This window comes from Zophobas morio, unplaced genomic scaffold (assembly GCF_036711695.1).
Source record: "Zophobas morio isolate AGI-343-1 ecotype UQ-CSIRO unplaced genomic scaffold, CSIRO_AGI_Zmor_V1 ptg000010l, whole genome shotgun sequence".
NCBI lineage: Eukaryota > Metazoa > Arthropoda > Insecta > Coleoptera > Tenebrionidae > Zophobas > Zophobas morio.
The window spans coordinates 341,875-368,578 of NW_026972115.1; the positions used below are offsets into that span (position 1 = coordinate 341,875).

The 26,704-nt window shown below is 31.8% G+C and overlaps 1 protein-coding gene across 2 annotated transcripts in view; it reads right to left on the reverse strand.

Moving 5' to 3' along the window:
- Nucleotides 1-5,068: 5,068 nt before the first annotated feature.
- The window catches only part of LOC135126072 (putative transcription factor SOX-15), a 94,847-nt gene continuing 73,211 nt past the window's right edge, over nucleotides 5,069-26,704 (reverse strand). For both annotated transcript variants that reach the window (XM_064051863.1, XM_064051864.1), the window contains exon 3: nucleotides 5,069-7,044. In XM_064051863.1, the coding sequence (XP_063907933.1) occupies nucleotides 5,696-7,044 (1,349 nt within the window). In that variant the 3' untranslated portion in view covers nucleotides 5,069-5,695. The remainder of the gene's footprint in view (nucleotides 7,045-26,704) is intronic.

A 26,704-nucleotide genomic window follows, 5' to 3' on the forward strand; every position in this document is an offset into this window, starting at 1 on the left:
GACGTCGTCTTAAAATTTTTCCGAATAAATCTTTCCTGAAATATGCAAAATATTAAGACTCAGGGTGACTCAAAAAATTAGTAAATGAGGTAATTTATCGTGTTGATTAATGCAGTACTGTTATTAGTAGTTGTACACAATTTTTCGTGTTTCCTCTTTCTTCGATTTTACAACTTTTTGGTATCACAATTTTTTTTTATTTTCTTTAGTTTTTCATTTTTTTCAGTTTTCAATGTTTCGGTTTGATAAATAATTTTTTGTTTTTTCAGCTTTGATTTTTTGAAATTTCCAGTTACTCTACTTAGAAATTTTTCAGTTTTTCGTTTCTTCAGTTTTTCGATTTGCAGTTTTTCGGTTTTGCAATTTTTCAGTATTACAATTTTTCATTTTTCCATGTTTCAGTTTCTCAATTTTAATTTTTCGTTTCCTCGATTTTTAATTTTCGTTTTCTCGATTTTTTGTTTTTGTTTTCTCGATTTGACATCATAATTTTTCATTTCTTCATTTCCTTTATTATTTCTATGCTTTTATAATGTTTTAAATTGTTAATCTTCGATTTTTCAAATCCTCGTTTTTTCAATTGTTAAATTTTTCAATTTTGCAATTTTTGGATTTCTCAATTATCAGATTTTTCGATTTCTTCAATTTTCTATATTTAGATTTTACAATATTACATTATTTCGATTCTGAAGTTTTCCAATTTTTAAGTTTCTGAATTTTTGATTCTTAGATCTTTAATTTTTCGTTTCTTCAATTTTTCATGTTTTTGATTTCCAGTTTGAAAATCTAATTTTTCAAATTTTTCATTTTATACTGTTAGGTTTTTCAATTTCTTCATTTTTTTTATTTGAAAATTTCAACTTTTTGAAAATCGAAAACTTGAAAAATTATTGGTATTGTAGGTCTTAAAAACTTAAAAATCGAAAAATTGGAAAATCCCAAAAATTGTCAAAAGTCAAAATCTGTAACACTCAAGGATCGAAAAACTGAAAAATAGAAGAAATGAAAAAAGTTTTAAAATCCAATAATTGAAAAATGAAAAGATTCTAATTTCGTAAAATTGAAAAATTGTAAAATTTTAAAAAATATAATTATATATTTAAAATAAAAACTAAAAGATTTGCTAATTAAAAATTGAAGAAACGAAAAACTGATAAATCGAGAAATCGAAAAATCTAAAATTGAAACAATGAAACGCCAAAAAATCAAAAATTTATTAGAAAATTGAAAAATTTTACATTGAAAAAAAAAAGGTAAAAACAAAACATCGAAAACCGAAACATTTAAAAAATTAAGAAAGTGAAAAGCCGAAAATTGCAATTGGGAAAACTGAAGAAATGAAAACTAAAGATCGAGAAATGAGAAATTAAAAATTGCAAAAGGGAAAAATTAATACATCCAGAAGTTGGAACTTCGAAAAACTAAAAAATTAAAACTCCAAGTGTTACATATCGTAAAATTGAAGAAACAAAAAAAATGAAAAATTGTGAAGTTTCAAATCGAAAAATTAAAAAAATCGTCAAAAACTGAAAAATGAGAAACTGCAAAATCAAAAAAGTAGAAAAACGAAAAATTGAAAAACTGACAAGTTAAAAACAGGAAAACTAAAAAAATCGCCAAAAATTGGAAAACGAAAAAACGAAAATCTGCAAAATCAAAAAAGTAGAAAGTTGAAAAATTGCAAATCGAAGAACTTAAGAAACGAAAAATTGCAAATTGAAGAACTGAAGAAACGAAAAATTGAAACATTGAAAAACTAAAAATCGAGAAACTCAAAATCTAAAAAACAAATCGAATCGAAAATTTGGAAAACCCAAAAAATTGCAAAGTCGAAAATTTGTAACACTGAAAGATCGAAAAACTGAACAAGTTTGAAAACCCAATAATTGAAAAATGGAAGGATTCCAAAGTCGTCAAAACGAATGAAAACTGAAAAATCTGAAATTGAAACAACGAAAACACAAAAAATCAAAAATTTATTAAAAAATTAGAAAATTTCACATTGAAAATATGAAAAATGAAAAATCAGAACATGAAAAACCGAAAAATTGAAAAAATTAAGAAAATATAAAGCCGAAATTGCAAATCGAAAAACTGAAGAAATGAAAAATTAAAAATCGAAAAATTAATACATCCAGAAGTTGGAAATTCGAAAAAATGAAAAATTTAAAAATGAAACCTCCAAGAGTTACATATCGTAAAATTGAAGTAGCGAAAAAATTGAAAAATTGTAAAGTTGCAAATCGAAAAATTGATAAAACGAAAAACTGAAAAAATTGAAATTGGAAAAACAAAAAATGATAAAATTGGGACCTTGAAAAATCGAAAAATTGTAAAAATAAAGAAAATGAAAGAGCAAAACGAAAAATTGCAAGGCGAAAATGTGAAAAATTTTAAAATTGGAAAATGAAAAACTGAAAAATCGACAAATTAAAAATCGAAAAACTAAAAAAATCGGCAAAAATTGAAAAATGAAAAATTGAAAAAACGAAAAACTGCAAAATCGAGAAGTTGCAAATCGAAGAACTAAAAAAACGAAAAATTGAAACACTGAAAAACTAAAAATTGAGAAACTTAAAAATCGAAAAATATTTAAAATGCGAACTAAAAAAATTGCAAATCGAAAAACTGAAGAAATGAAAAACTAAAAATCGAAAAATAAAATATGAAAAATTCTTGAAAATGTAAATCAGAAAATTGCAAAACCTAAAAATTAATACATGCAGAAGTCGGAAATTCAATAAAGTGAAAAATTTTAAAATGAAAACTCAAGAATTAAAATTGAAGAAACCAAAAAAACGAAAAATTTAAAAAATTGAAATTGGAAAAGCAAAAAATGACAAAATTGGGACCTTGAAAAATCGAAAAATTGTAAAAATAAAGAAAATAAAAAACCGAACGAAAAATTGCAAATAGAAAATTTCAAAAATTCAAAAATTGGAAAATTGAAAAAAACGAAAAAGTAGAAAATCGAAGAACTGAAGAAACGCAAAATTGAAACATTGAAAAATTACAATTGAGAAACTTAAAAATTGAAAAAATTAATGAATCGAAAAATTGGAAAACCCCCAAAAGTCGAAAAGTTATAGAATTGTCAAAATTGTCGAAAATCTGTATCACTGAAGGATCGAAAAATTGAAAAATCGAAGAAATGAAAATTTAAAATTCAATAAATGAAAAAAATGCAAAAATTCCAAAGTCATAAAATTAAAAAAGTGTAAAATTTAAAAAATTATAATCATTAGTACATATTTAGAATGAAAACTAGAAAAATTGCAAATTAAAAATTGAAGAAACGAAAAACTGAAAAATCGAGAAACTGAAAAATCTAAAATTGAAACAACGAAACAAATCTAAAATTTATTAAAGAGTGCAAAATTTCACATTGAAAAAAATAGATAAATCAGAATATTGAAACACTGAAAAATTGAAAAAATGAAAAAAATAAGAATCCGAAAGTTGCAAATCATTTTTGAAATCGGAAAATTCAAGAAAAGAAAAATTGAAAAATTAAAAAAACGAAAAACTGCAGATTCGAAAAAGCGGAAAATCGAAAAACTGAAACATTGGAAAACTAAAAATCGATAAACTTAAAAATCGAAAAAATTAATAAATCGGAAAATTGGAAAGAAGTAAAACGAATCGAACCTGAAAAATTAGAAAACCCAAAAATTTTGGAATTGAAAAATTATGGAATCGTCAGAACTATAAAGTCTCAAACCTAACATTGAAAGACCGAAAAATTGATAAAATAAATATCGAAATGTTCAAAAAATTTAAAATCGTAAAATTGAAAAAGTGTACAGTTTTAAAAATTTGAATTACTAAAGTTGTAAATCGAAAATTTGAGTAAATGAAAAATTAAAGAATAAAAATTGAGAAATTCAAAAGTTGGAAATTCGCAAAAATAAAAAATTGTAAAATTGCAAATCGATAAATTGTAAAAATGAAAAATTGAAAAAAAAAATTATAATTATAAAGAACATAAAAACCACGAAAAATTGCAAACTGGAAATTTGAATAAGTGAAAAATTAAAGAACAAAAATTGAAAATTCGAGAAACTGAAAAATCTAAGCTTGAAAAAACGAAAAATTAGAAAATCTACAATTTAATTAAGAACTGAAAATTTGAAAAAATAAAGAAAATAAAAAGCCGAAAATGGCAAATCGAAAAACTGAAGAAATGAAAAGTTGAAAAATCTAAAAACTGAAAAATTTAGAATTGAAAAATCGTAAAATTGCAAATCAAAAAATCGCAAAATCTAATAATTGGAACATCTACGAATTGGAAATTCCAAAAACTAAAAAATTTTTTATAATTTTTCAAAGAAGCGCGATTTGTTGGGCTGCAGGTACTTCCGGGACGAGGAACCTTCTATCGAAATAACCTCCGACTATTTTTTTTTAAACCTGATTTTTTTCTTTGCTTCATCCATTCTTCACCCTTATGTGAAAATTTTGAGCAGTGTTCGGATTGCTGAGAAATTCGTATTATGGTTTGACGCAATCGTGTTCTGATAAAGACGTGTTCATATTAAAGAAGTTGTTATAGTTCCAGAGAATTTACGACCGAAATATTTTATAGCTACTTCTCTTGTAATTCTGCGCACTAAAGAGCGACGTTTCTGCTTCGTAATTATTTTCTAGCTTATTTGCTTCATATTTTCGGCCAGATACAACTCTTTCTGGGCCATTTAATATCCTGACCGTGGTTTTATTCATCAGGCAGTTTTTTGTTTGGCTTATGATATAAACACGCCAACTTACCCACATCGCGGACTACAAGTAGGAAATGAATTCAAAATGTGGACTGTTCCCACGACACGTTGGAAAATATATGAGTTTTATCAGATTTTCTTGCAAAAAAATTAATAACATACAACAACACGTCTCGAGTTGCGTCATTTTCATCAGGATATGGAAATAAAATGACGAAATAGAAAAAGTCGTGTCTGTATAGGATCACCTTCGAGTTCTTGTTTAATGAGATTGGACGTGTGCTTGTAACACGCATGTGATCTTTCGAAGAGATTTGCTCGAGAGGAGGATCGGCATTGAATGAAAGCGCTTTATAATTAAATAATGATATATTTCCCAATGATGACGTTAACTAATTATTTACAATTTAATAGCCGATAACTACAGTACTATCATACATAATTTACAAACTTTGGTTCTTTTTTGTAAGAAATCTCTGTCGCAGTTAAATAGGTGTATAAACAGCTTACAACTATATCCTATTTAAGTGAACAAATATTGGTAAAACACACTGAGATAAAATTTTCATAATAATAGTGACGTGTCTCGCGGTAATTGTCATTGTTTATTTATTGTCTCGACGTTACAAAAATAGCCAGTCTTAAATATTGTACAAAACATATAACTCTCTATGTACGCTATGTATACAATAATTTACACTAAAAATAGCGATTTACATCTCTGTGCTTAATATCAAAAGGCACTCTCCAGATGCCAAGATCTTGTCGGAGTATTTAAAACCTGTTTGCACACCACTAAACTTATTACAAAATCGTAAATTCAACCTAATCCGAATGGAAGAGCAAACAACTCTGTGTACCGGAGAATTTACCTAAAACCGAAATTTTCAGGTTACATTATCTGTTTGACGTCATCCGGAGCTAACAATCGCACTGGCCATAACAACAATTCGAATAACAACAAAGATTGCACAAAATCAGCTACTATAGCACGTTTTCCGCACGTCCGCCAGAATCTCACTAAAATCATCATCGTTCTTAGTCACCACGCCATTCTGGCCGATGTCGTACACTTCTGGGTAGTGACCCAGCAAAGGTTCCGGCTTCACACTGGTATTGGGCAAAATCACAGACGTATGTTGGGCTTGGAAGTTGTAAGTCACGTTCGAACTCAAGTCGTTCCTGTGGTAGTTGTGATTCGAATCGATCATATTGGACTCGGTACCACCGAACTTGAGGTACTTGTCGAACTCGCGGGTGTCCACGTCGCTATCGACGTCGCTTCTCTCCTCCTGCGACATGTACGAGGAGACGATGGTACTGTTGGGGTACTGCGGCTGGTACTGTTCCTCCATCCCCGGCGACTTGTAGTTGTTCATGTTCTCGCCGACGTCCCCTTTAAGAGTACTCTGGTAAGGCAAGAAAGCCTCTGGTTTGCTTTGAGTCTCAGGCGGCTCATACCCGGTGTTGGTACTCTGATAGTACTGCTGCATCCCCGGGTTGTAATAGTGTATATTGGGCGAGTTCGCCATCGTGTTGAGGTTGTTCTGCCCGGTACCTAGTAGTTGCTGGTCTTGCGATGTGGCCACCGGCGGATAGAACGTCCCAGTGACCACGTGCCCTTGCTCCACCGAGCTCTTGTTAGCGCACATCACGTACAGCCCGTTGGCCATCGGTACCGACGTAATCGGCTGCGTATTCGTGTAGGTACTGTTCGGCCGGTAGTTCTGGACCCTCGTGTTGTAGCTCTGCTGCGCCGGATTCGTCAGACTATTCGTGTGCTGGATGCTCGACACCCTCTTCTCCTCGAACTGCTCCTCCATGGGACTCAGCTCGGGAGTAGGCAGCGCGTCCTCCCTCGGACTCTCCTTAGCGCACTCCGGGCTGTTGGACTTCTTGGGCTCGGGACTGTGCGCAGGCGACGCATCCGGCGTCTGCATCGAATACGGACTCTTCTGATAACTCTGGTACCCCACGTAGTTGTACTGGTACTTGAAACTATCCGGGCTGTACCGCTTCTCCTGGAACTCGCCGCCCCCCGGGCTCGGGAAGTCCATCCCGTAGCTGTTCTGCTGCAGCCCCGGCGACAAGCTCGCGTTGGGTATGTACCCCGTGTACCTGGGGGACATGTTGGGCAGGCTGGGGCTGGGCAAGGACGTGCCGACGCGGGGGCCCGCGCCGGAAGTGGCGCGCTGCTTGTTGTGCTTCCGCCGCCGCGGCCGGTACTTGTAGTTGGGGTGCTCGGTCATGTGGATCACGCGGAGGCGCTCGGCCTCCTCGACGAAGGGTCGCCGGTCCTGGGGGGTGAGGGAGCGCCACTTCTTGCCTGGAACAAACGAGCCGAATCAGTACCGGTAAAGCACGGGTCCGCCTGTCGCGCTTTGTGGGACGCCTCCGAAAATCTCGTTAATGAGAAAATATGGGCAGGCGGACGACAAATGCGTCGTTAAAGGGGCATTGTCCGAAATTTGTGTGACACGGAGCGGTTTTGATTTAGGAAGTCCGTTTTGTTGGGTGCGAGCGGCCGGGAATTAATTGTGGGTCATGTTTATGCATGGGGTAATTAAGAGAGCGATTTATTGCGAGGTGGTCGTTAACAAGGAAGAGATTTGCGAGTGCCGGATAAACGGCGCGGCTATCGCGTGATTTATCATTTATTAATAATTAATGGCGGCTGGGTTGTTTACTAATTTTACACTATCTGCACTTATCGGGGGATCTGGCGCGGAATTTTATTTATGGATGATCCAAAGTGTGATTTATGCTGCGAGCGGACGGTTTACTTCGTTCTTTGATCGCTTAATTTAGCGGAACTCGGAGCAGGAAGTTCTTATCGTAATTCACGCTTATCTGGGATCTCGGAAACTTTTCCCATGTATGAATTTTTTAAGTTACGGGGACGGCTTTCGGCGTCGTCTTGTAGGAGAGCGGAGGAATGGTGCGTTTTAATACGTTTCACTGGTGTGCCACGTACGAGTCAGTACTGAACGGTAAATTGAGGTGGCATCTCTTTGTGATATGGATACTATTTAAAGTATACAGTCGAGTTCAATTGTGGCGTCGGCTTTGGGTGCTTACGAGAAAGTCACTATCTGTGCAGTTGGTACCCAAAGTGGTACTTTAACGGGAAAAATGAAACGCTACAGACATTTTAATTTTTTTGTTTCTAGATTTTTCAGTTTTTCGATGTTTTAATTTTGCAATTATATGGAATTTTTAAATTTTCGATTTTTCAAGTTTTCAAAGTTTAATTTTTCATTTCCATTTTTTAGTTTTTCAACAAAGGGGCAAATTTATTCAAACTGAAATTTAGGAGATATTGGAGTATTTTCCTTGGCAGATGTTATATTTCGGGGAAAAATGAAATAATCTCACAATCTGAAAAAGTGAAAAACGAAAAATCCAAAAACTGAAAAAGCGAAAAATTAAAATACACTCAAACTCAAAAAAAAAACAGAAAGCTGCAAGGCGAGACATCGAAAAAACGAAGTACTGAAAAATGGATTGCGGAATTTTTGTAAATTCTTGAATTCTTCGATTTTAGCATTTCAAAATTTCTAGTTTCTTCCGATTTTTCAGTTACTCCATCTTTCACTTTTTATTTAGCAATTTTTCGAATTTACTCATTTTTGATTTGAATTTTTTCATTTATTGGTTTTTTGTTTGTTTAATTTTTCGGATTTTCAACTGAATTTTTTTATTTTCTTTTTTCAGCCTTTCGATTTGCAATTTTTTGCATCATCAACTTTTCCGTTTCAATTCTTGAAATATTTAATTTCTGGATTTTTCAATTTTTGATGTTTCAATTACATTTTTCGATTTTTAATTTCCCAATTTTTCGGTTTTTAGATTTTTCAAATTTTCGATACTTTAGTTTTCCAGTCATCTATACACAGTTTTTTGATTTTCAATTTTTCAAGTTTTCAGTGTTGATTTTTTTTATTTTTTTGGATGTTTAATTTTTATTTTTCACAAAAAAGATCAGTTTTTTTTAAATTGAAATATTTTCAAAATTCAAAAACTGAGAAAATAAAAAATTAAAAAATATGTAACACTCAGAAATTGTAAAATCACACTGCAAGTCGAAAAATTGAAGAAATGAATATTGTAAAATCGATTTTGAAATTTTTGAGGATTGTTGAGTTTTTTTGAGTGTTTTTCGATTTTACCATTTTTGAATTTTTAGATTCTTCCGATTTTTGTGTCATTTCATTTTCGATTTTCATTTTTTAGTTTTGTTTCTAGAGTTTTTGAATTTTTTGCTTCAACATTTCGATGTTTCAATGTTTGGATTTTTCAATTTTTCGAATTTCAATTTCTCGAAAAAGATAAAATCGAAAAATGGCTAAATAAAAATCGAAAAATGGAATAGCCAACTATTTTTCGATTATTTTTATTTAGCAATTTTTCGTTTTACCTTTTTCGAGAAATTGAATTGGCTAAATAAAAATCGAAAAATACAATAGCTAACTATTTTTATTTTTTTATTTGCAATTTTTCATGTTTTAGTTTTTTATTTCTTCAGTTCTTCGATTTTTTTTAATTCTTTGATTTGCAGTTTTTTGCTTCATCAATTTTTCGATGTTTTAGATTTCAATTTCTAAATTTTTGGATTTTTCAATTTTCGATGTTTCAACTACTCGAATTTTCAATTTTTAGATTTTTCAGTGTTATAACTTCGTACTCGTTCAATTTCTCAATTCGATTTTTCATTTTTCCAATTGTTTGATTTTTAATTTTTCAATTTTCGATTTTTAATTTTCCTATATTTAGATTTTCAATTTTTTAAGTTTTCGACAAAAAGAATACATTTATTTAAACCGAAATTTTGAAAATTTGAAAACTAGGAGATTTTGGATTATTTTCCCTGATAACAATTTGAAAAATCGAAAAATCCAAAAACTGAAAAAATTAAAAATAAAAAAATATATAAAACTCAGAAATTGTAAAATCAGACAACTGCAAGTCCAAAAATTGAACAAACGAAATATTGTAAAATCCGTTTTGAAATTTTTTAGGGTTCTTCAGTTTTTCGGTTTTACGATTTTTGAATTTTTAAAATTTTCCGATTTTTCAGTTATTCCATTTTCCGATCTTTAGGTAGCTATTTTTCAAAATTATGATTCCAATTTTTCATAGTTTTTCGAGTTTTTCGAATTTTTAAAATTTTCCTTTTTTCAATTTTTCGATTTACAATTTTTTGCTTCATCAACTTTTCAGTTTTTCAATTCTTGAATTTTTGAATTTTTCATGTTTTAGTTTCTCGAAAAATGGCTAAATAAGAATGGAAAAATGAAATATCTATTTTTCGATTTTTATTTAGCAATTTTTCGATTTTACCATTTTTCGATTTGCAATTTTTCATTTTTTAGTTTTTTGTTAAGGTGGAATTTTAATTTTTTGCAATTTTTGGGTTTGTATTTTTTTTTGCTTCGTTAATTTTTCGAAGTTTCAATTTTCAATTTTTGAATGTTTGGATTTTTCAGTTTTTGAATTTTTGAATTTTTCAACTTTTAATGTTTCAATTTCTCGAATTTTCAACTTTTATGTTTTTCAATGTGACAATTTCGTATTCGTTCAATTTTCCAAATCGATTTTTCATTTTTTAGTTTTTTGATTTTTAGTTTTCCAAATTTTAGATGCTTCAGTTTTTAGATTTTCAAAATTTCAAGTTTTCCACAAATCGAACAAATTTATTTAAACCGAAATTTTGAAAATTTGAGAACTAGATTTTGGATTATTTTCCCTGATAGACGTTACATTTCGAATCGAAAAATCCAAAAACTGAAAAAATTAAAAATTAAAAAATACTTATATAAATTCAGAAATTGTAAAATCAGACAACTGGAAGTCGAAAAATTCAAAAAACGAAATATTGTAAAATCGATTTTGAAGTTTTCGAGGATTCTTCAGTTTTTCGATTTTATCATTTTTGAATTCTTAAATTTTTCCAATTTTTTAAGTTTACCCTTTCTCGATTTTCAATTTTTCATTTTTTAGTCGTGTGTTTCTTCAGTTTTTCGAATTTTTTAATTTTCACTTTTTGAGTTTTTGAATTTTTCAATTTTTGATGTTTCAGTTTTCCGAATTTTCAATTTTTAGATTTTTTAATGTTATAATTTCGACCTCTTTCAATTAATTTCCCAATTCGATTTTTCATTTTTCAGTTTTTTGATTTTTGTTTTTCAATTTTGCGATTTTAATTTTTCGAATTTTTAGATGCTTCAGTTTTTCAATTTTTCGATTTTATGACTGCAATTTTTGATTTTCACTGTTTCAAGTTTTCAACAAAACGAACAAATTGATTCAATTTGAAATTTTGAAAAATTGAAAACTACAAGATTTTGGATTATTTTACCCGATACACGTTAGATTTCGTCTGACAATTTGAAAAATTGAAAAAATAAATTAAAAAATATAGAAAACTAGAAAGTCGAAAAATTGAAGAAACGAAATACTGTAAAAACGATTTTCAAGTTTTTGAGGAACCTTCAGTTTTTCGATTTTATCATTTTTGAATTTTTAGATTTTTCATTTACCTATTCCATTTTGCGAGTTTTAGTGAGTTTACCCGTTTTCGATTTCCAATTTTTCATTTTTTAGTTTTTTGTTCCTTCAGTTTTCCGTATTTTTTAATTTTGCTTTTTTTCAATTTTTCTATTTACAGTTTTTGCTTCATCAATTTTTCAATATTCCAATTTTTCAATTTTTCAATTTTTGGATTTTTCAATTTTCCTATTTGTCAGCTTTATGATTTTCAGTTTTTCAAAATTAAAATTCGAAAAAGTGCAAACTGAAAAAGGAAAAAGTGCAAACTGAAAAATGAAAAAGTGCAAACTGAAAAATGAAAAAATAAAAAAATTGAACAAATGGAAAACTGAAAAATTGGAATCACGAAAATTTGAAAGTTGGAAATCCAAGAATTAAAAATCGCGAAACGAAAAATCGTAAAATTGAAAAATTGAAAAATTAAAATCAAGACACTAAAAAATCGAAAACATGATCAATTAAAATACTCAAAAATTGAAAAACTGCTATTTAAAGAACTGTAAGTCCAATAACTAAAAAATCGAAAAGTGTTCAATTGAAAATTTGGGAAAATGGCAAAACTGAAATCTCTAAAAATTCAAGAGTTGATAAATAACACCGAGTAACTAGTGATTGAAGCCAATTTTTGTGTTGTCAATTCTGAATTATTGGTAGCAATGCTAGTATCTCAGTTCATAGTTGGCAATTTTGACAACAGCGCGCTTAACAAACGTGTTGAGAAACTGACTTTGTGTCATAAATTTCAAACTGACAATCAGGTGTGCCATCATTTTTCGATTCACATTTTTTCTAAGTTTACTATTTAAAATTTTTCCATTTGTAATCTTTCAGTTTTTGAATTTTTGAATTTTTGGATTTATCAATTTTTGATGTTTCTTTCTCGATTTTTCTATTTTTTCATTTTTGAATTTTTCAAAATTAAAAACTGAAAAATTAAAAACTAGGCAGTTTGAAAAACCGAAAAATTACGAAAAATTAAAAAATCGGAACATTGAAAAGTCTAAAGTTGGAAAATCTAAAAGTTAAAAATTGGAAAATTGAAAAATCGAAAAATTAAAATCAAGACACTGAAAAATCGAAAAAACGATAATTAAAATACCTAACAATTGCATGATTTAAAATCAAAATTCGAAAAACTGCTAATTAACGAATTGTAAACCCAAAAACTAAAAAATCAAAGTGATCGATGACTATTAAAGCCAGTTTTTGTGTTGGCAATGATGAATTACTGGCAGAAATGCTAGTATGTCAGTTCACAGGTTGTTGTCAATTTTGACACGAGCACGCTTAACAAATGTGTTGAGAAAATGGCAGCTAAGTCATAAATTTCAAAGTGACAATCAGGTGTGCCACCATAAAATTTCGAATATGTTGCCAACTTGACAAAAAACTAAGTGTTGTCAGAATTTGTTAGTTTTCGCTAACTCTGTTAAATAGGTCATTAGACATATGATTGATCCGCAGATCACCTGACAAGTAACCTGTACAACTCTGATCTAGCCCGTTTGGTGCTAACTGTCTAGATTAGTGTGATCACCGCGTCTCTGAGCTTTCATTGTCTAAAGTGATGAATTAAAGAAACCGATTAATCAAGTTAGAAGTTTGAATCTCTACATTTTAATTTAAGTCTTGTTGGTTCCTCGCAGGGACACGTAATATCTCAATACCCAAGCCCCGATTCCCCCTTGCAGCGTCTTATATTCCAAATAGCCGGCTAATAACCCGCCCGACATCATATAGACTCAGATGGTAGCCGCGATAGCCCCCAAACATTCCATATAAAGCGAATAAGCAAGTCCGGCATACGCCTTTAGATAGATAACTGGTATAACTATGTTCAAGCATGATTAATTATTAAGGGGCGTGATTGGTGATTGACAGTGCGATTGCAACGCTGCGGGTGGCCGGTCAACCAACTAGTACGCCACGGCAACCTTGCCCAAATCTCCGGAATGGCTCGCGATTCCCGATTCTCTCTCTTTGTGTGGCGCGGATTTGCCAAATCCGCAGTTTTTTCCGAACCGCGGGATGACACTGCAATTTTTCGTGCGTGTCACCGATGGTTAGTCATTCGGGTGGCGGTGATGGCAAGGGAAGGGAGGAAGAGATAGAAAGCGTCCAAATCGGACTTTTACGCTCGATCCGCAAATCCGCCCGCGGGAAAAAACTAACTCGATTACGGCGGGAGGTTACAGGAAAGCGGCGCGCCGCAGCGGACCGTCGCCGGGCCGATGTTGTGTGCGACGGGAAGAGGATGGGTCCTGTGGCAGCGCCTTGCGCGTCGCCCGATTGATTGATGCAGGCGGCCCCGGGGGGCCCCGTTAATACTCGGCTCGCGGCACGGCGCCACCTTAGTTAGGTAGCATGCCTGCGGGTGATCACACTGGCACCCAGGGCATCCAGAGGTGGAAAAGGCGCGTTTTATTGGGTAAAGACTGTCGTTTATTGGTCGTAATTCTGAAACGCGACACTCGGAAGCCAGCGCTTTTTTATGTAATAATTAAAATCGGAGTCGGTTGAGGCTCCGGCGGAGAAAAAAAGAGGATAAGAAACGATTATGACAAGAACAAGTGCCGCACCCTAAACAAAACACTGTCATCCAGACAGGGAATGACGAGCCAGTGCATGATTGGTATTAATAATTCATGCTTTCAAAATCGTGTTGGTGGAACATAGTTTTTAAGCTGAACTGATGTACAGTTAATACATGACTTTTTTACCATGTAAGACGGGCTTTTGGACGATGACTAAGTGGGCAGGCTAGGATTGTGAGTCGTAATGACGTTAGAATGGGACGGCCGGATCGGGCCGGAACAAGAGCGTTGAAAGGGGCCAAATTCGAGCGCAATTACGCCAATTGGGTCTATCTAAAGCACTAATCGACATCTCCTTCACGTTCTAAGCGTTCGTGGAATCGATGGAATATGCATGGTCGCCGCTACCAGGAAACTAATATTATGCCGGAGAAAAATTCCTACATACATATTCAGGTTGACAAAGGGCGATGGTGAATTTATAATGCTCGATGGTAAAAACGCCGAAACTCGTGTAGTCTTGGGCCCTCTCGACCAAAACACGTGTCCGGACGAAAAACGTCTCCACTTTCGCTGATTCACGGAGGGTTTTTACATAAACAAAGTTGAACAACACTCCTAATTACAATAAATTTGAATTTCGTTTTAATTTGGTTGGGGTGAAAAGTCACTTTATTGTGGCGTAGGTTACAAAATTCTCGATTCCGCGCCAAGGATTCTTGAAATTTTTTCAGCATTTCTGGGTAGTGACTTCCGGAATGGGTCAAGTAAATGGTCACACTTGTTGAATATTAAACCTAACTGTTCAATTTCGTGAAAAAAGGGACTTTTATGCACAGCCAACAATTTGCCATTACCGTTACATTTAATGATCGTGTCACGTGTGGGCTAAGCAGGCGGTTGACACTGTTTCCTGACGGCGAGACAGTTTTCGGTTGCCCAAATTTTCGGCGACGCTTTTTCGCGGAAATGTGTCCCAAATTTCTGGGGTCGTAGAAAAAATTTGCGACATACTGGTGGGTTAATTTGAGGATTAGCCGCATTGCGAGGAACTATTCATGCAGAGAGCAATATTCGCCTTATTAGAGGCTCAAGAATTTATTAACTTTCTACATTAAATTTGTTGCTTAAAAACTCAAACCTGCTGACATACCTACACCCGCAATAACATTTTTAAGTGCCTGAAATGTTAATGCAATCGTATGGATTGAGAGTTGTGTGCAAGCATTCAAGGATTGTCGGAATTTATAGACAACCAATACTTGAATAGTTTACGCAGGAGATGAAAATTTTAATACAAAAGCACAGATATTTGAAGAATTAGTTAATTTGTTTTGAAAGATTTTCATATTTTATCTCGTAATTCCACTAAAATCAATTTTAATGAAGTGTATTTGTTTTGTATGAGATCACCACTTAAACGTAATTTTATTTTGTAAATATAATATATCAAGAAAGATAAACTTTTGAAATTTTATTATTGTGATTCGACAGTGTACCATTAGAAAAGTGCGTGAAAGTATTAATTGGGGTCAAATTTTAGACCCTATTATCTATATTTTTAATAATAAATCGATAAGCAAACAGTAAATTTTTATTTTGTGATGTAATAGGTTTTGATATAAAATATTTATTATTTAATTGATTTGCAGCTGTTTTTATTTCAATCGTAAACAATTTAGTTTCATAATTTTATAGAGAATCTCTGTCATACGCAGTTGTTACTCATTTTTTTATAACTTCTTACTTGTTTTTGTTTTTGAAAATTTATCAGTATTCCGAAGATAAAGATAAAGTTTATGTCTCATTCTGACGACTATTTTGTGTGAAAATTTAGAATTATCTTTCATATATGAATATTTTATTCACAAATCCAAAATCTATAACAATGTTAATGTCGAAGGGAAGGGTTTAGAGAAAGTTTAGCAAACAAAAGTAGAGTCGAAATAATTTGAGAATAACACAGCTACAAAATGTTGCTCTAGACGTTAGTGTTCCGTTTCGTTTTTTGGTTTTGATGAATATTTTTCAGAACTACAAAGTTTCCATTTTCGATATTTTTTAGGATACCCTTATTTCGAATCTCAAATGGGTTAAAGGGTAAGTAATAGATTGTGATGATTCAACATGTTCCTCTCATAATATTTCAACTTAGAACTTGGTTTACAGGCTTTAGAACTCATTTCAAATTTTACAATTTGAAATTTCATATTTTTTAATGTTATTAAGGTCCCAATTTTCGTGATTTAAAAATTCCAGAACCGAATATTGACGATAGGAACTTGGAGAGTTAAAAATCCAAAAGGGAGTATAGGAGGAAAATGCTCTATATGCTCAGTTCAATCATGCGCCTTTACTTAAAATCAAACCTGTCTCGTAGTGCCTGATTAAGATCCTTCGCCACTTTAAATATGTAATTCTGAAGTTCAAAAATCAAGTTTTGATGTCACAAATGTGTAAAGTTTTGGATCTAAGACAGGAAAAATTTAAAACTCGATCATTTCAAATTCCACAATTAGCAATTTCATACTTTTTAAACACATCAAACCAAAGTTTCGTAATTTAAAAAAATGCAGAACTAAATATTGAAGACAAAAACTTGTAAAACTAAAAATCCAGAGGGAATATTAGAGGAAAATACTCTATATACCTCCTTGAATCGTGGGGCTTTACTTAAAATAAAACCTGTCCCTCAGCCCTTGAATAAGATGCCTACACTTTAAACCTGTAACTTTCAAGTTGAAAAATCTATTTCTGAAGACCGAAAAATCCAAAATTTTGGATCTAAGTCGGAAATAATTTAGAGACCAATTCAAATTTTACAATTTAAAATATCATATTTTTTAAAGACATTAACGTGCAAATTTTCGTGATTTAAAAATTCCAGAACTGAATATTGACAGTAGGAAGTTGGAGAGTTAAAAATCCAAAAGGGAGTATAGGAGGAAAATGCTCTATATGCTCAGTTCAATCATGCGCCTTTACTTAAAATCAAACCTGTCTCGTAGTGCCTGATTAAGATCCTTCGCCACTTTAAATATGTAATTCTGAAGTTCAAAAATCAAGTTTTGATGCCACAAATGTGTAAAGTTTTGGATCTAAGACAGGAAAAATTTAAAACTCGATCATTTCAAATTCCACAATTAGCAATTTCATACTTTTTAAACACATCAAACCAAAGTTTCGTAATTTAAAAAAATGCAGAACTAAATATTGAAGACAAAAACTTGTAAAACTAAAAATCCAGAGGGAATATTAGAGGAAAATACTCTATATACCTCCTTGAATCGTGGGGCTTTACTTAAAATAAAACCTGTCCCTCAGCCCTTGAATAAGATGCCTACACTTTAAACCTGTAACTTTCAAGTTGAAAAATCTATTTCTGAAGACCGAAAAATCCAAAATTTTGGATCTAAGTCGGAAATAATTTAGAGACCAATTCAAATTTTACAATTTAAAATATCATATTTTTTAAAGATATTAACGTGCAAATTTTCGTGATTTAAAAATTCCAGAACCGAATATTGACAGTAGGAAGTTGGAGAGTTAAAAATCCAAAAGGGAGTATAGGAGGAAAATCCTCTATATATGCTCCGTTCAATCGTGCGCTTTTACATAAAATAAAGCTTGTCTCTTAGCTGCTGATTCAGATCCCTCGCCACTTTAAATCTGTAATTCTGAAGTTCAAAAATCAAGTTTTGAAGTCTCAAATGCCCAAAGTTTTGGATCTAAGACGGGAAAAATTTAGAAGTCGATCATTTCAAATTCCACAATTAGCTTTTTCATATTTTTTAAACACATCATATCAAAATTTCGTAATTTAAAAAAATGCAGAACTGAATATTGAAGACAAAAACTTGTAACACTAAAATTCCAGAGGGAACATTAGAAGAAAATACTCTATATACCTCCTTCAATCGTGGGTCTTTACTTAAAATAAAACCTGTCCCTCAGCCCTTGAATAAGATGCCTACACTTTAAACCTGTAACTTTCAAGTTGAAAAATCTATTTCTGAAAACCGAAATATCCACAATTTTGGATCTAAGTCGGGAAAAATTTAGAAACCAATTCAAATTTTACAACTGAAAATATAATATTTTTAAGGACATTAACGTGCAAATTTTCGTGATTTAAAAACTCCAGAACCGAATATTGACAGTAGGAAGTTGGAGAGTTAAAAATCCAAAAGGGAGTATAGGAGGAAAATGCTCTATATGCTCCGTTCAATCGTGCGCTTTTACATAAAATAAAACTTGTCTCTTAGCTGCTGATTCAGATCCCTCGCCACTTTAAATCTGTAATTCTGAAGTTCAAAAATCAAGTTTTGAAGTCTCAAATGCCCAAAGTTTTGGATCTAAGACGGGAAAAATTTAGAAGTCGATCATTTCAAATTCCACAATTAGCTATTTCATATTTTTTAAACACATCAAATCAAAATTTCGTAATTTAAAAAAATGCAGAACTGAATATTGAAGACAAAAACTTGTAAAACTAAAATTCCAGAGGGAACATTGGAGAAAAATACTCTATATACCTCCTTCAATCGTGGGTCTTTACTTAAAATAAAATCTGTCCCTCAGCCCTTGAATAAGATGCCTACACTTTAAACCTGTAACTTTCAAGTTGAAAAATCTATTTCTGAAGACCGAAAAATCCAAAATTTTGGATCTAAGTCGAAAATAATTTAGAGACCAATTAAAATTTTACAATTTAAAATATCATATTTTTTAAAGATATTAACGTGCAAATTTTCGTGATTTAAAAATTCCAGAACCGAATATTGACAGTAGGAAGTTGGAGAGTTAAAAATCCAAAGGGAGCATAGGAGGAAAATGCTCTATATGCTCAGTTCAATCGTGCGCTTTTACATAAAATCAAACCTGTCTTGTAGTGCCTGATTAAGATCCTTCGCCACTTTAAAACTGTAATTCTGAAGTTCAAAAATCAAGGTTTGAAGTCACAAATGCCCAAAGTTTTGGATCTAAGACGGGAAAAATTTAGAAGTCGATCATTTCAAATTCCACAATTAGCTATTTCATATTTTTTAAACACATCAAATCAAAATTTCGTAATTTAAAAAAATGCAGAACTGAATATTGAAGACAAAAACTTGTAAAACTAAAATTCCAGAGGGAACATTGGAGAAAAATACTCTATATACCTCCTTCAATCGTGGGTCTTTACTTAAAATAAAATCTGTCCCTCAGCCCTTGAATAAGATGTCTACACTTTAAACCTGTAACTTTCAAGTTGAAAAATCTATTTCTGAAGACCGAATAATCCAAAATTTTGGATCTAAGTCGGGAAAAATTTAGAAACTAATTCAAATTTTACAATTTAAAATATCATATTTTTTAAAGATATTAACGTGCAAATTTTCGTGATTTAAAAATTCCAGAACCGAATATTGACAATAGGAAGTCGGAGAGTTAAAAATCCAAAAGGGAGCATAGGAGGAAAATGCTCTATATGCTCCGTTCAATCGTGCGCTTTTACATAAAATAAAACCTGTCTCTTAGCTCCTGATTCAGATCCCTCGCCACTTTAGATCTGTCATTCTGAAGTTCAAAAATCAAGTTTTGAAGTCTCAAATGCCCAAAGTTTTGGATCTAAGACGGCAAAAATTTGGAAGTCGATCATTTCAAATTCCACAATTAGCGATTTCATATTTTTTAAACACATCAAATCAAAATTTCGTAATTTAAAAATGTGCAGAACTGAATATTGAAGACAAAAACTTGTAACACTAAATTTCCAGAGGGAACATTAGAGGAAAATACTCTATATACCTCCTTCAATCGTGGGTCTTTACTTAAAATAAAACCTGTCCCTCAGCCCTTGAATAAGATGCCTACACATTAAACCTGTAACTTTCAAGTTGAAAAATCTACTTCTGAAGACCGAAAAATCCAAAATTTTGGATCTAAGTCGGGAAAAATTTACAGACCAATTAAAATTTTACAATTTAAAATATCATATTTTTTAAAGATATTAACGTGCAAATTTTCGTGATTTAAAAATCCCAGAACCGAATATTGACAATAGGAAGTTGGAGAGTTAAAAATCCAAAGGGAGCATAGGAGGAAAATGCTCTATATGCTCAGTTCAATCGTGCGCTTTTACATAAAATCAAACCTGTCTCGTAGTGCCTGATTAAGATCCTTCGCCACTTTAAATCTGTAATTCTGAAGTTCAAAAATCAAGTTTTGATGTCACAAATGTCTAAAGTTTTGGATCTAAGACGGGAAAAATTTAAAACTCGATCATTTCAAATTCCACAATTAGCAATTTCATACTTTTTAAATACATCAAACCAAAATTTCGTAATTTAAAAAAATACAGAACTGAATATTGAAGACAAAAACTTGTAAAACTAAAAATCCAGAGGGAACATTAGAGGAAAACACTCTATATACCTCCTTGAATCGTGGGGCTTTACTTAAAATAAAACCTGTCCCTCAGCCCTTGAATAAGATGTCTACACTTTAAACCTGTAACTTTCAAGTTGAAAAATCTATTTCTGAAGACCGAAAAATCCAAAATTTTGGATCTAAGTCGGGAAAAATTTAGAAACTAATTCAAATTTTACAATTTAAAATTTCATATTTTTTAAAGACAATAACGTGCAAATGTTCGTGATTTAAAAATTCCAGAACCGAATATTGACGATAGAAAGTTGGAGCGTTAAAAATCCAAAAGGGAGCATAGGAGGAAAATGCTCTATATGCTCCGTTCAATCGTGCGCTTTTACATAAAATAAAACTTGTCTCGTAGCTCCTAATTCAGATCCCTCGCCTCTTTAAATCTGTAATTCTGAAGTTCAAAAATCAAGTTTTTAAGTCACAAATGTCTAAAGTTTTGGATCTAAACGGGAAAAATTTAGAACTCGATCATTTCAAATTCCACAATTAGCAATTTCATATTTTTTAAACACATCAAATCAAAATTTCGTAATTTAAAAAAATGCAGAACTGAATATTGAAGACAAAAACTTGTAAAACTAAAAATCCAGAGGGAACATTAGAGGAAAATACTCTATATACCTCCTTGAATCGTGGGGCTTTACTTAAAATAAAACCTGTCCCTCAGCCCTTGAATAAGATGTCTACACTTTAAACCTGTAACTTTCAAGTTGAAAAATCTATTTCTGAAGACCGAAAAATCCAAAATTTTGGATCTAAGTCGGGAAAAATTTAGAAACTAATTCAAATTTTACAATTTAAAATATCATATTTTTTAAAGACATTAACGTGCAAATTTTCGTGATTTAAAAATTCCAGAACCGAATATTGACGATAGGAACTTGAAGAGTTAAAAATCCAAAAGGAAGCACAGAAGGAAAATGCTCTATATTCTCCGTTCAATCGTGCACTTTTACGTAAAATAAAACCTGTCCCTCAGCTCCTGATTAAGATCCTTCGCCACTTTAAATCTGTAATTCTGAAGTTCAAAAATCAAGTTTTGAATTCACAAATGTCTAAAGTTTTGGATCTAAACGGGGAAAATTTTGAACTCGATCATTTCAAATTCCACAATTAGCAATTTCATAGTTTTAAAACACATCAAATCAAAATTTCGTAATTTAAAAAAATGCAGAACTGAATATTGAAGACAGAAACTTAAAATCCAGAGGGAACATTAGAGGAAAATACTCTATACACCTCCTTGAATCGTGGGTCTTTACTTAAAATAACACATGTTCCTCAACTCATGAACAAGATGCCTCAAAGCTTTAACCGTGTGACTCTGAAGTTAAAAAATCAACTTCTGAAGACCGAAAAGTCAAAATTATCGATCTAAGATGAGAAAAATTTAGAACTGAATGCAAATTCGACAACATCAAAAGTTTCTGATTTTCGTGAAAAATTCCAGAATGAGTATTGAAGATGGGAATTTGGAAACCTAAAATTGAAGAAGGGAGGAAAATTCTCTATATGCTTCCTTCAATCCTGCGTTTTTACGTAAAGCAAAACCTCCTGTCGTTCAGCTCTTGATTAAATAGCCTCGACACTTAAAATTTGTAATGGTGGAATTTACAAATCAACTTTTGAAGACTGAAAAGTTCCAAATTTTGCATCCAAAAAGGGGAAAAAATTAGAACTTAATTCAAATTCCACAACAAACTCGAAACATCATATTCTTAACAGACTTTAACATCAAATTTTCGTGATTTAAAAAATTCCACAACTGAATATTGAAGACAGAAATTTGGAGAACTAAAAATCCATAGGGATAGGGAGTATATGAGAAAAAGGCTCTATATGCTTCCTTTAATCGTGCGCTTTTACGTAAAACAAATCCTATCGCTCAGCTCTTGATAACAAAGCCTTGTAACTTTGAAGTTGAAAAATCGACTTCTGAAGCATGAGAAATCTTAAAATTTTTAATCGAAGACGGGAAAAATTTGAACTTGGTCCAAATTTTACAACTCGAAACTCCATCTTTTTAAAACACATTGACATCAAATTTTCGTCATTTTTAACACTCCAGAAGTGAATAGTGAAGACAGGAACTCAGACAGCTAAAAATCCAGGTGGAGGAAGTGAGAAAAACACTCTATCCGCTTACTTCACCGGCGCACTTTTACGTAAACAAACCTCGTCGCTCAAAGACTCAACATTCGGCAATTAGTTCGCCGAGTCCGACCGCTGCCAAGTCCGCCTCACAACCACAAACACACGCATATGGCTCATGTTCCGCTACCTCACTTGGTATTCCGCCCGTGCCCATCGATACCTTCGGTTTAATTACCAACCCGCGAAAATCCCAATAAATTCACGGTTCAAAGCCACTCGGGCATGACTCAACACCTTCGAGAAATCCTGCCGGAGGTGCGGGAGAACGTGCCGCATATATAACAACAATGCAGCACTGCATGTAGTTATGTCCAAGGCCGCCTGCGATTTTCGAATTTGTTTGCGGGTCCGCGATGACGCAAACGCTCCGCTCCATCCGACGCCAATAATTTTTGGTCGTTGAATCCTGTTATAACAGTAATGAATCTCTCGGTTTAGAGGAGGGCCGACTGGCGATGTCTATTTTTGAGGAATAGGTATATAATTAAGATTCATGACATGAGCCAGGGCCGCCCGCGACTCTGTGATTGTGATGCAGAGTGGGTCTGTTAACGCGTGTCGGCCCGCCTGGCCTGGGTGCGGCTCTCTTAAGTACTGCTAATACCTCACATTGTCCGTTCGTTTAGCCAACATTATAAATTTATGTGCTCCGATACGTCCAAAAAGACCAAGGCGATGCGGAAAATGGGAGGAAGGGACGGTTTTGTGGCGGGCGCGAAGGCGGAGGTTGGGGGCACTGCCGGCGAAAGGAAATTTGAGAGTGCTAGAACGCTGAACAGTTCGTGGCAAAATTGACGGGTTTGCCAAGACCGACCAAATTTCAATTATAGATTCTACTCATCTATGTAGGGCGCAGCGGAATACTTTGTAGTTTCCGGTCAAAGTGCGTGATGACAAAAATGAATCGAAAATTCAAAATTTAACGCCTTTTTGGTAACATATTTTAGCACGGAATTATTGACAGAAATTTTTTCACATGTTTGGAGGTATTAGAATGAAGTTCAGTGGAGAAAAAGCATGTACAATTCTGCATTATAATTCTAGCAAAAAATTGATTTTGTCAAAAATTATATAACGGACTTGTTTAAAATTTTCGAGATATTCAGATTATATGTACATATCCACTAGTTAGAAAATTTTAAATTGCTAAATTTAATTAAGGTTAAAATTGGAAATGTAAATCTCCGACCTTTGAAATTTAAAAATTCAGTATTGAAGGCTAACAAGTAGGAGGTTTAAAATCTGAAAATTTAAAACTCCATATTTTAAGTGTTCCAAGTTACAATTGAGTAACTTTCCAGAATTATTAGACATTGAAATTTCAAAACTGAAAAAAGTAATAGAAGTCCATCTTTTACTACTTGAGGTTTAAAATTCAAGTTTTATAAGTCAAAAGTTTATATTTTTAAGATGAACACAAAATTTCAAGTTTATAGTGAAAATGTCAGCCAAGTTTCATATTTAAAAGCTGAGAACAGAAATATCTTTGGCAAGTCTCAAGATATGGAATTTTTGTCATCTAGAAACTTTAGCTTCAATACTGAAAATCTAAATTCTGAGAATTAAAAGAATAATAAATAGTGTTGACTGAATTTTTGAAATTCGAAATTTCTAATACTGGAAAAAGTTAAGCTTAAAGTTCTAAAATCGAGTTTAAAATGTTTTCACATTTAAGGTTCGAAACCTTGACACCAAACATTCATATTTTCGAATCATTATGTAGTTTAATCCCCAAGCCATAAAAGTTCAAGGTTTGATCGAATGCAAAATTTTCGATGTTTAAAAAGCGAAGTTGAATAATTTTAAAATTGCAACTTGGTTTCAAGAATTTGTAACTTCGGGATCTAAAACTTAAATTTTTAATACTCAAAAGCTTAAAATTTCGGATTTATCGACATTTAAGATTCGAAGTTTCTAATATTTGCAAAAGTCAAATATCCATGACATTATCAAATTTTCAAAATTGAGGACGTCGAAATTTTGAAAATGGACGTTTAAAATTTGAAGTTTCCATATTTCAAGCTTGAAACCTCGACACCAACAACCAAATTTTGAAATCTGAATCCTTGAAAACTCGAAATTTAAAATTTGAAACAATGATTAAAATTCCAATTTTCCAAGATTTGATCGAACGTAAAATTTTCCATGTTTGAAAAGCGAAGTTGAAAAATTTTTAAATTGAAACTTGGTATCAGAATCTTGTAAATTTGAGGTCTAAAAATTAGATTTTTAAAACCGAAAAGCCTAAAATTTCGTATCTAAAATTGGAAGACTTTGGAACTCAGTTGAAGTTCTTCAGGTCAAAACCATGTATTTTTAAAAAACAAATTTGAATTTTTGACATTTAAGATTCGAAATTTCTAATATTTGGAACTCAAAGCTTCCAGATACAAAAATCAGAAACTTCAAATGTAAAATCTGGAACTTCGAGGCAAAAAGTCGAATAGCGATACTAATGTCAAACTTTCAAAATTAACAATGTCAAACTTCGAAAATCTGGCTTTAAAAGTTGAGATTTTCACATTTAAAGTTCGAAACCTCGACACCAACAAGTCAAATCTTGAAAACTGAAACCTCAAAAGCTGAAATTCCAATTTTCAAATTTTCAGAATTATATATTCAAACAACGAAAAGTTTCATTCATAAAAGTCTAAGTTTTGATGGAATGTAAAATTTTCGATGTTTAAAAAGTCAAATTGAAACAGTTATATGGAAACTTGTGAGTCTGAGGTCAAGAAATTAAATTATTAAAACTGAAAAGCTTAAAATTTCGGATATAAAGTTGGAAGACTTTAGAACTCAGTTCAAGTTGGCAAATTTTTTTAATTTCAAAGTTATAATTTGGACGTATGAACGAACGTCTAATTATATTTATTAATAGAGTATTAAATTTTCGTGTTTTAAAAATTCCAAATTTGGATATTAAAGACACAAACTTTAAGAATTAAAAGAAACGAAACTGCAAATCTAAGGTTTAAGGGTTTTTTCGAAAAATTTTAAAGTTGAAACTTGGTATCAGAAATTTGTAACTTTCGATTAAATTTTTAACACTGAAAAGTTTAAAATTTCGGATCTAAAATCGGAAGACTTTAGAACTCAGTTGAAGTTGGAAAATTTTATCAATTTAAAAGTAAAAATTTAGCTTAAACGAACGTCTAATATCTATTAATATTAAATTTTCGTGTTTTAAAAATTCCAAACTTAGACAGAAATTTTGAGAATTAAAAGAACCCAAACTGCAAATCTAAAGTTGTTTATGTACGGTTTGGGGGTTTAAAATTAGAACATAAAATTTCAAGATTGTAGTGAAAATGTCATTCTTAAAAGGAAAATTTCATATGTGAAAACTCGAGGCAAAAATATCTTTTGTAAGTGTAAAAATATGGAATTTTTGTCATCTAGAAACTTCAACCTGATATTAAAAATTTAGATTTCGAGAATTAAAAGAATAATAGATAATGTCCGCTGCATTTTTGACATTTAAAATTCGAAATTTCTAATATTTGAAAATATAAAATCTCCCAAATAAAAAACCAAAAACTTCAGATGTAAAAATAGGAACTTCCAAACAATAAGTCGAACATCGGTACCAATATCAAACTTTCAAAGTTAACAATGTGAAAACTTTGAAAATAGAGTTTTAAAACTTGAGGTTTTTTCATTTCAAGTTTGAAACCTCGATACCAAAGAGTCAAATTTTTAAAACTAAAACCTTGAAAGCTCTACATCTAAAATTTTAAACAAAGATTAATTCAATTTTTCAAATTTTTAGAGCTATATACCCATAAAAGTTCAAATTTTGATAAAATGTTTAATTTTTAAAAATATGAAATCGAAAAATTTTAAAGTCGAAATTTGGTATCAGAATTTGTCACATCAATTAAATTTTTAACACTGAAAAGCTTAAAATTTCGGATCTAAAATCGGAAGACTTAAGAACTAAGTTCAAGTTGGGAAATTTTATCAATTTAAAAGTAAAAATTGAGCTTTATAAATGAACGTCTAATATCTATTAATATTAAATTTTCGTGTTTTAAAAATTCCAAACATAGACATTAAAGGCAGAAATTTTGAGAATTAAAAGAAACCAAAATGCAAATCCAAAGTTTTTTATCTAAGGTTTGGGTGTTTAAAATTAGAACATAAAATTTCAAGATTGTAGTGAAAATGTCATTCTTAAAAGGAAAATTTCATATGTAAAAACTGGAGGCAAAAATATCCTTTGCAAGTGTAAAAATATGGAATTTTTGTCATCTAGAAACTTCAACCTTATATTAAAAATCTAAGTTTCGAGAATTAAAAGAATAATAGATAATGTGCACTGTA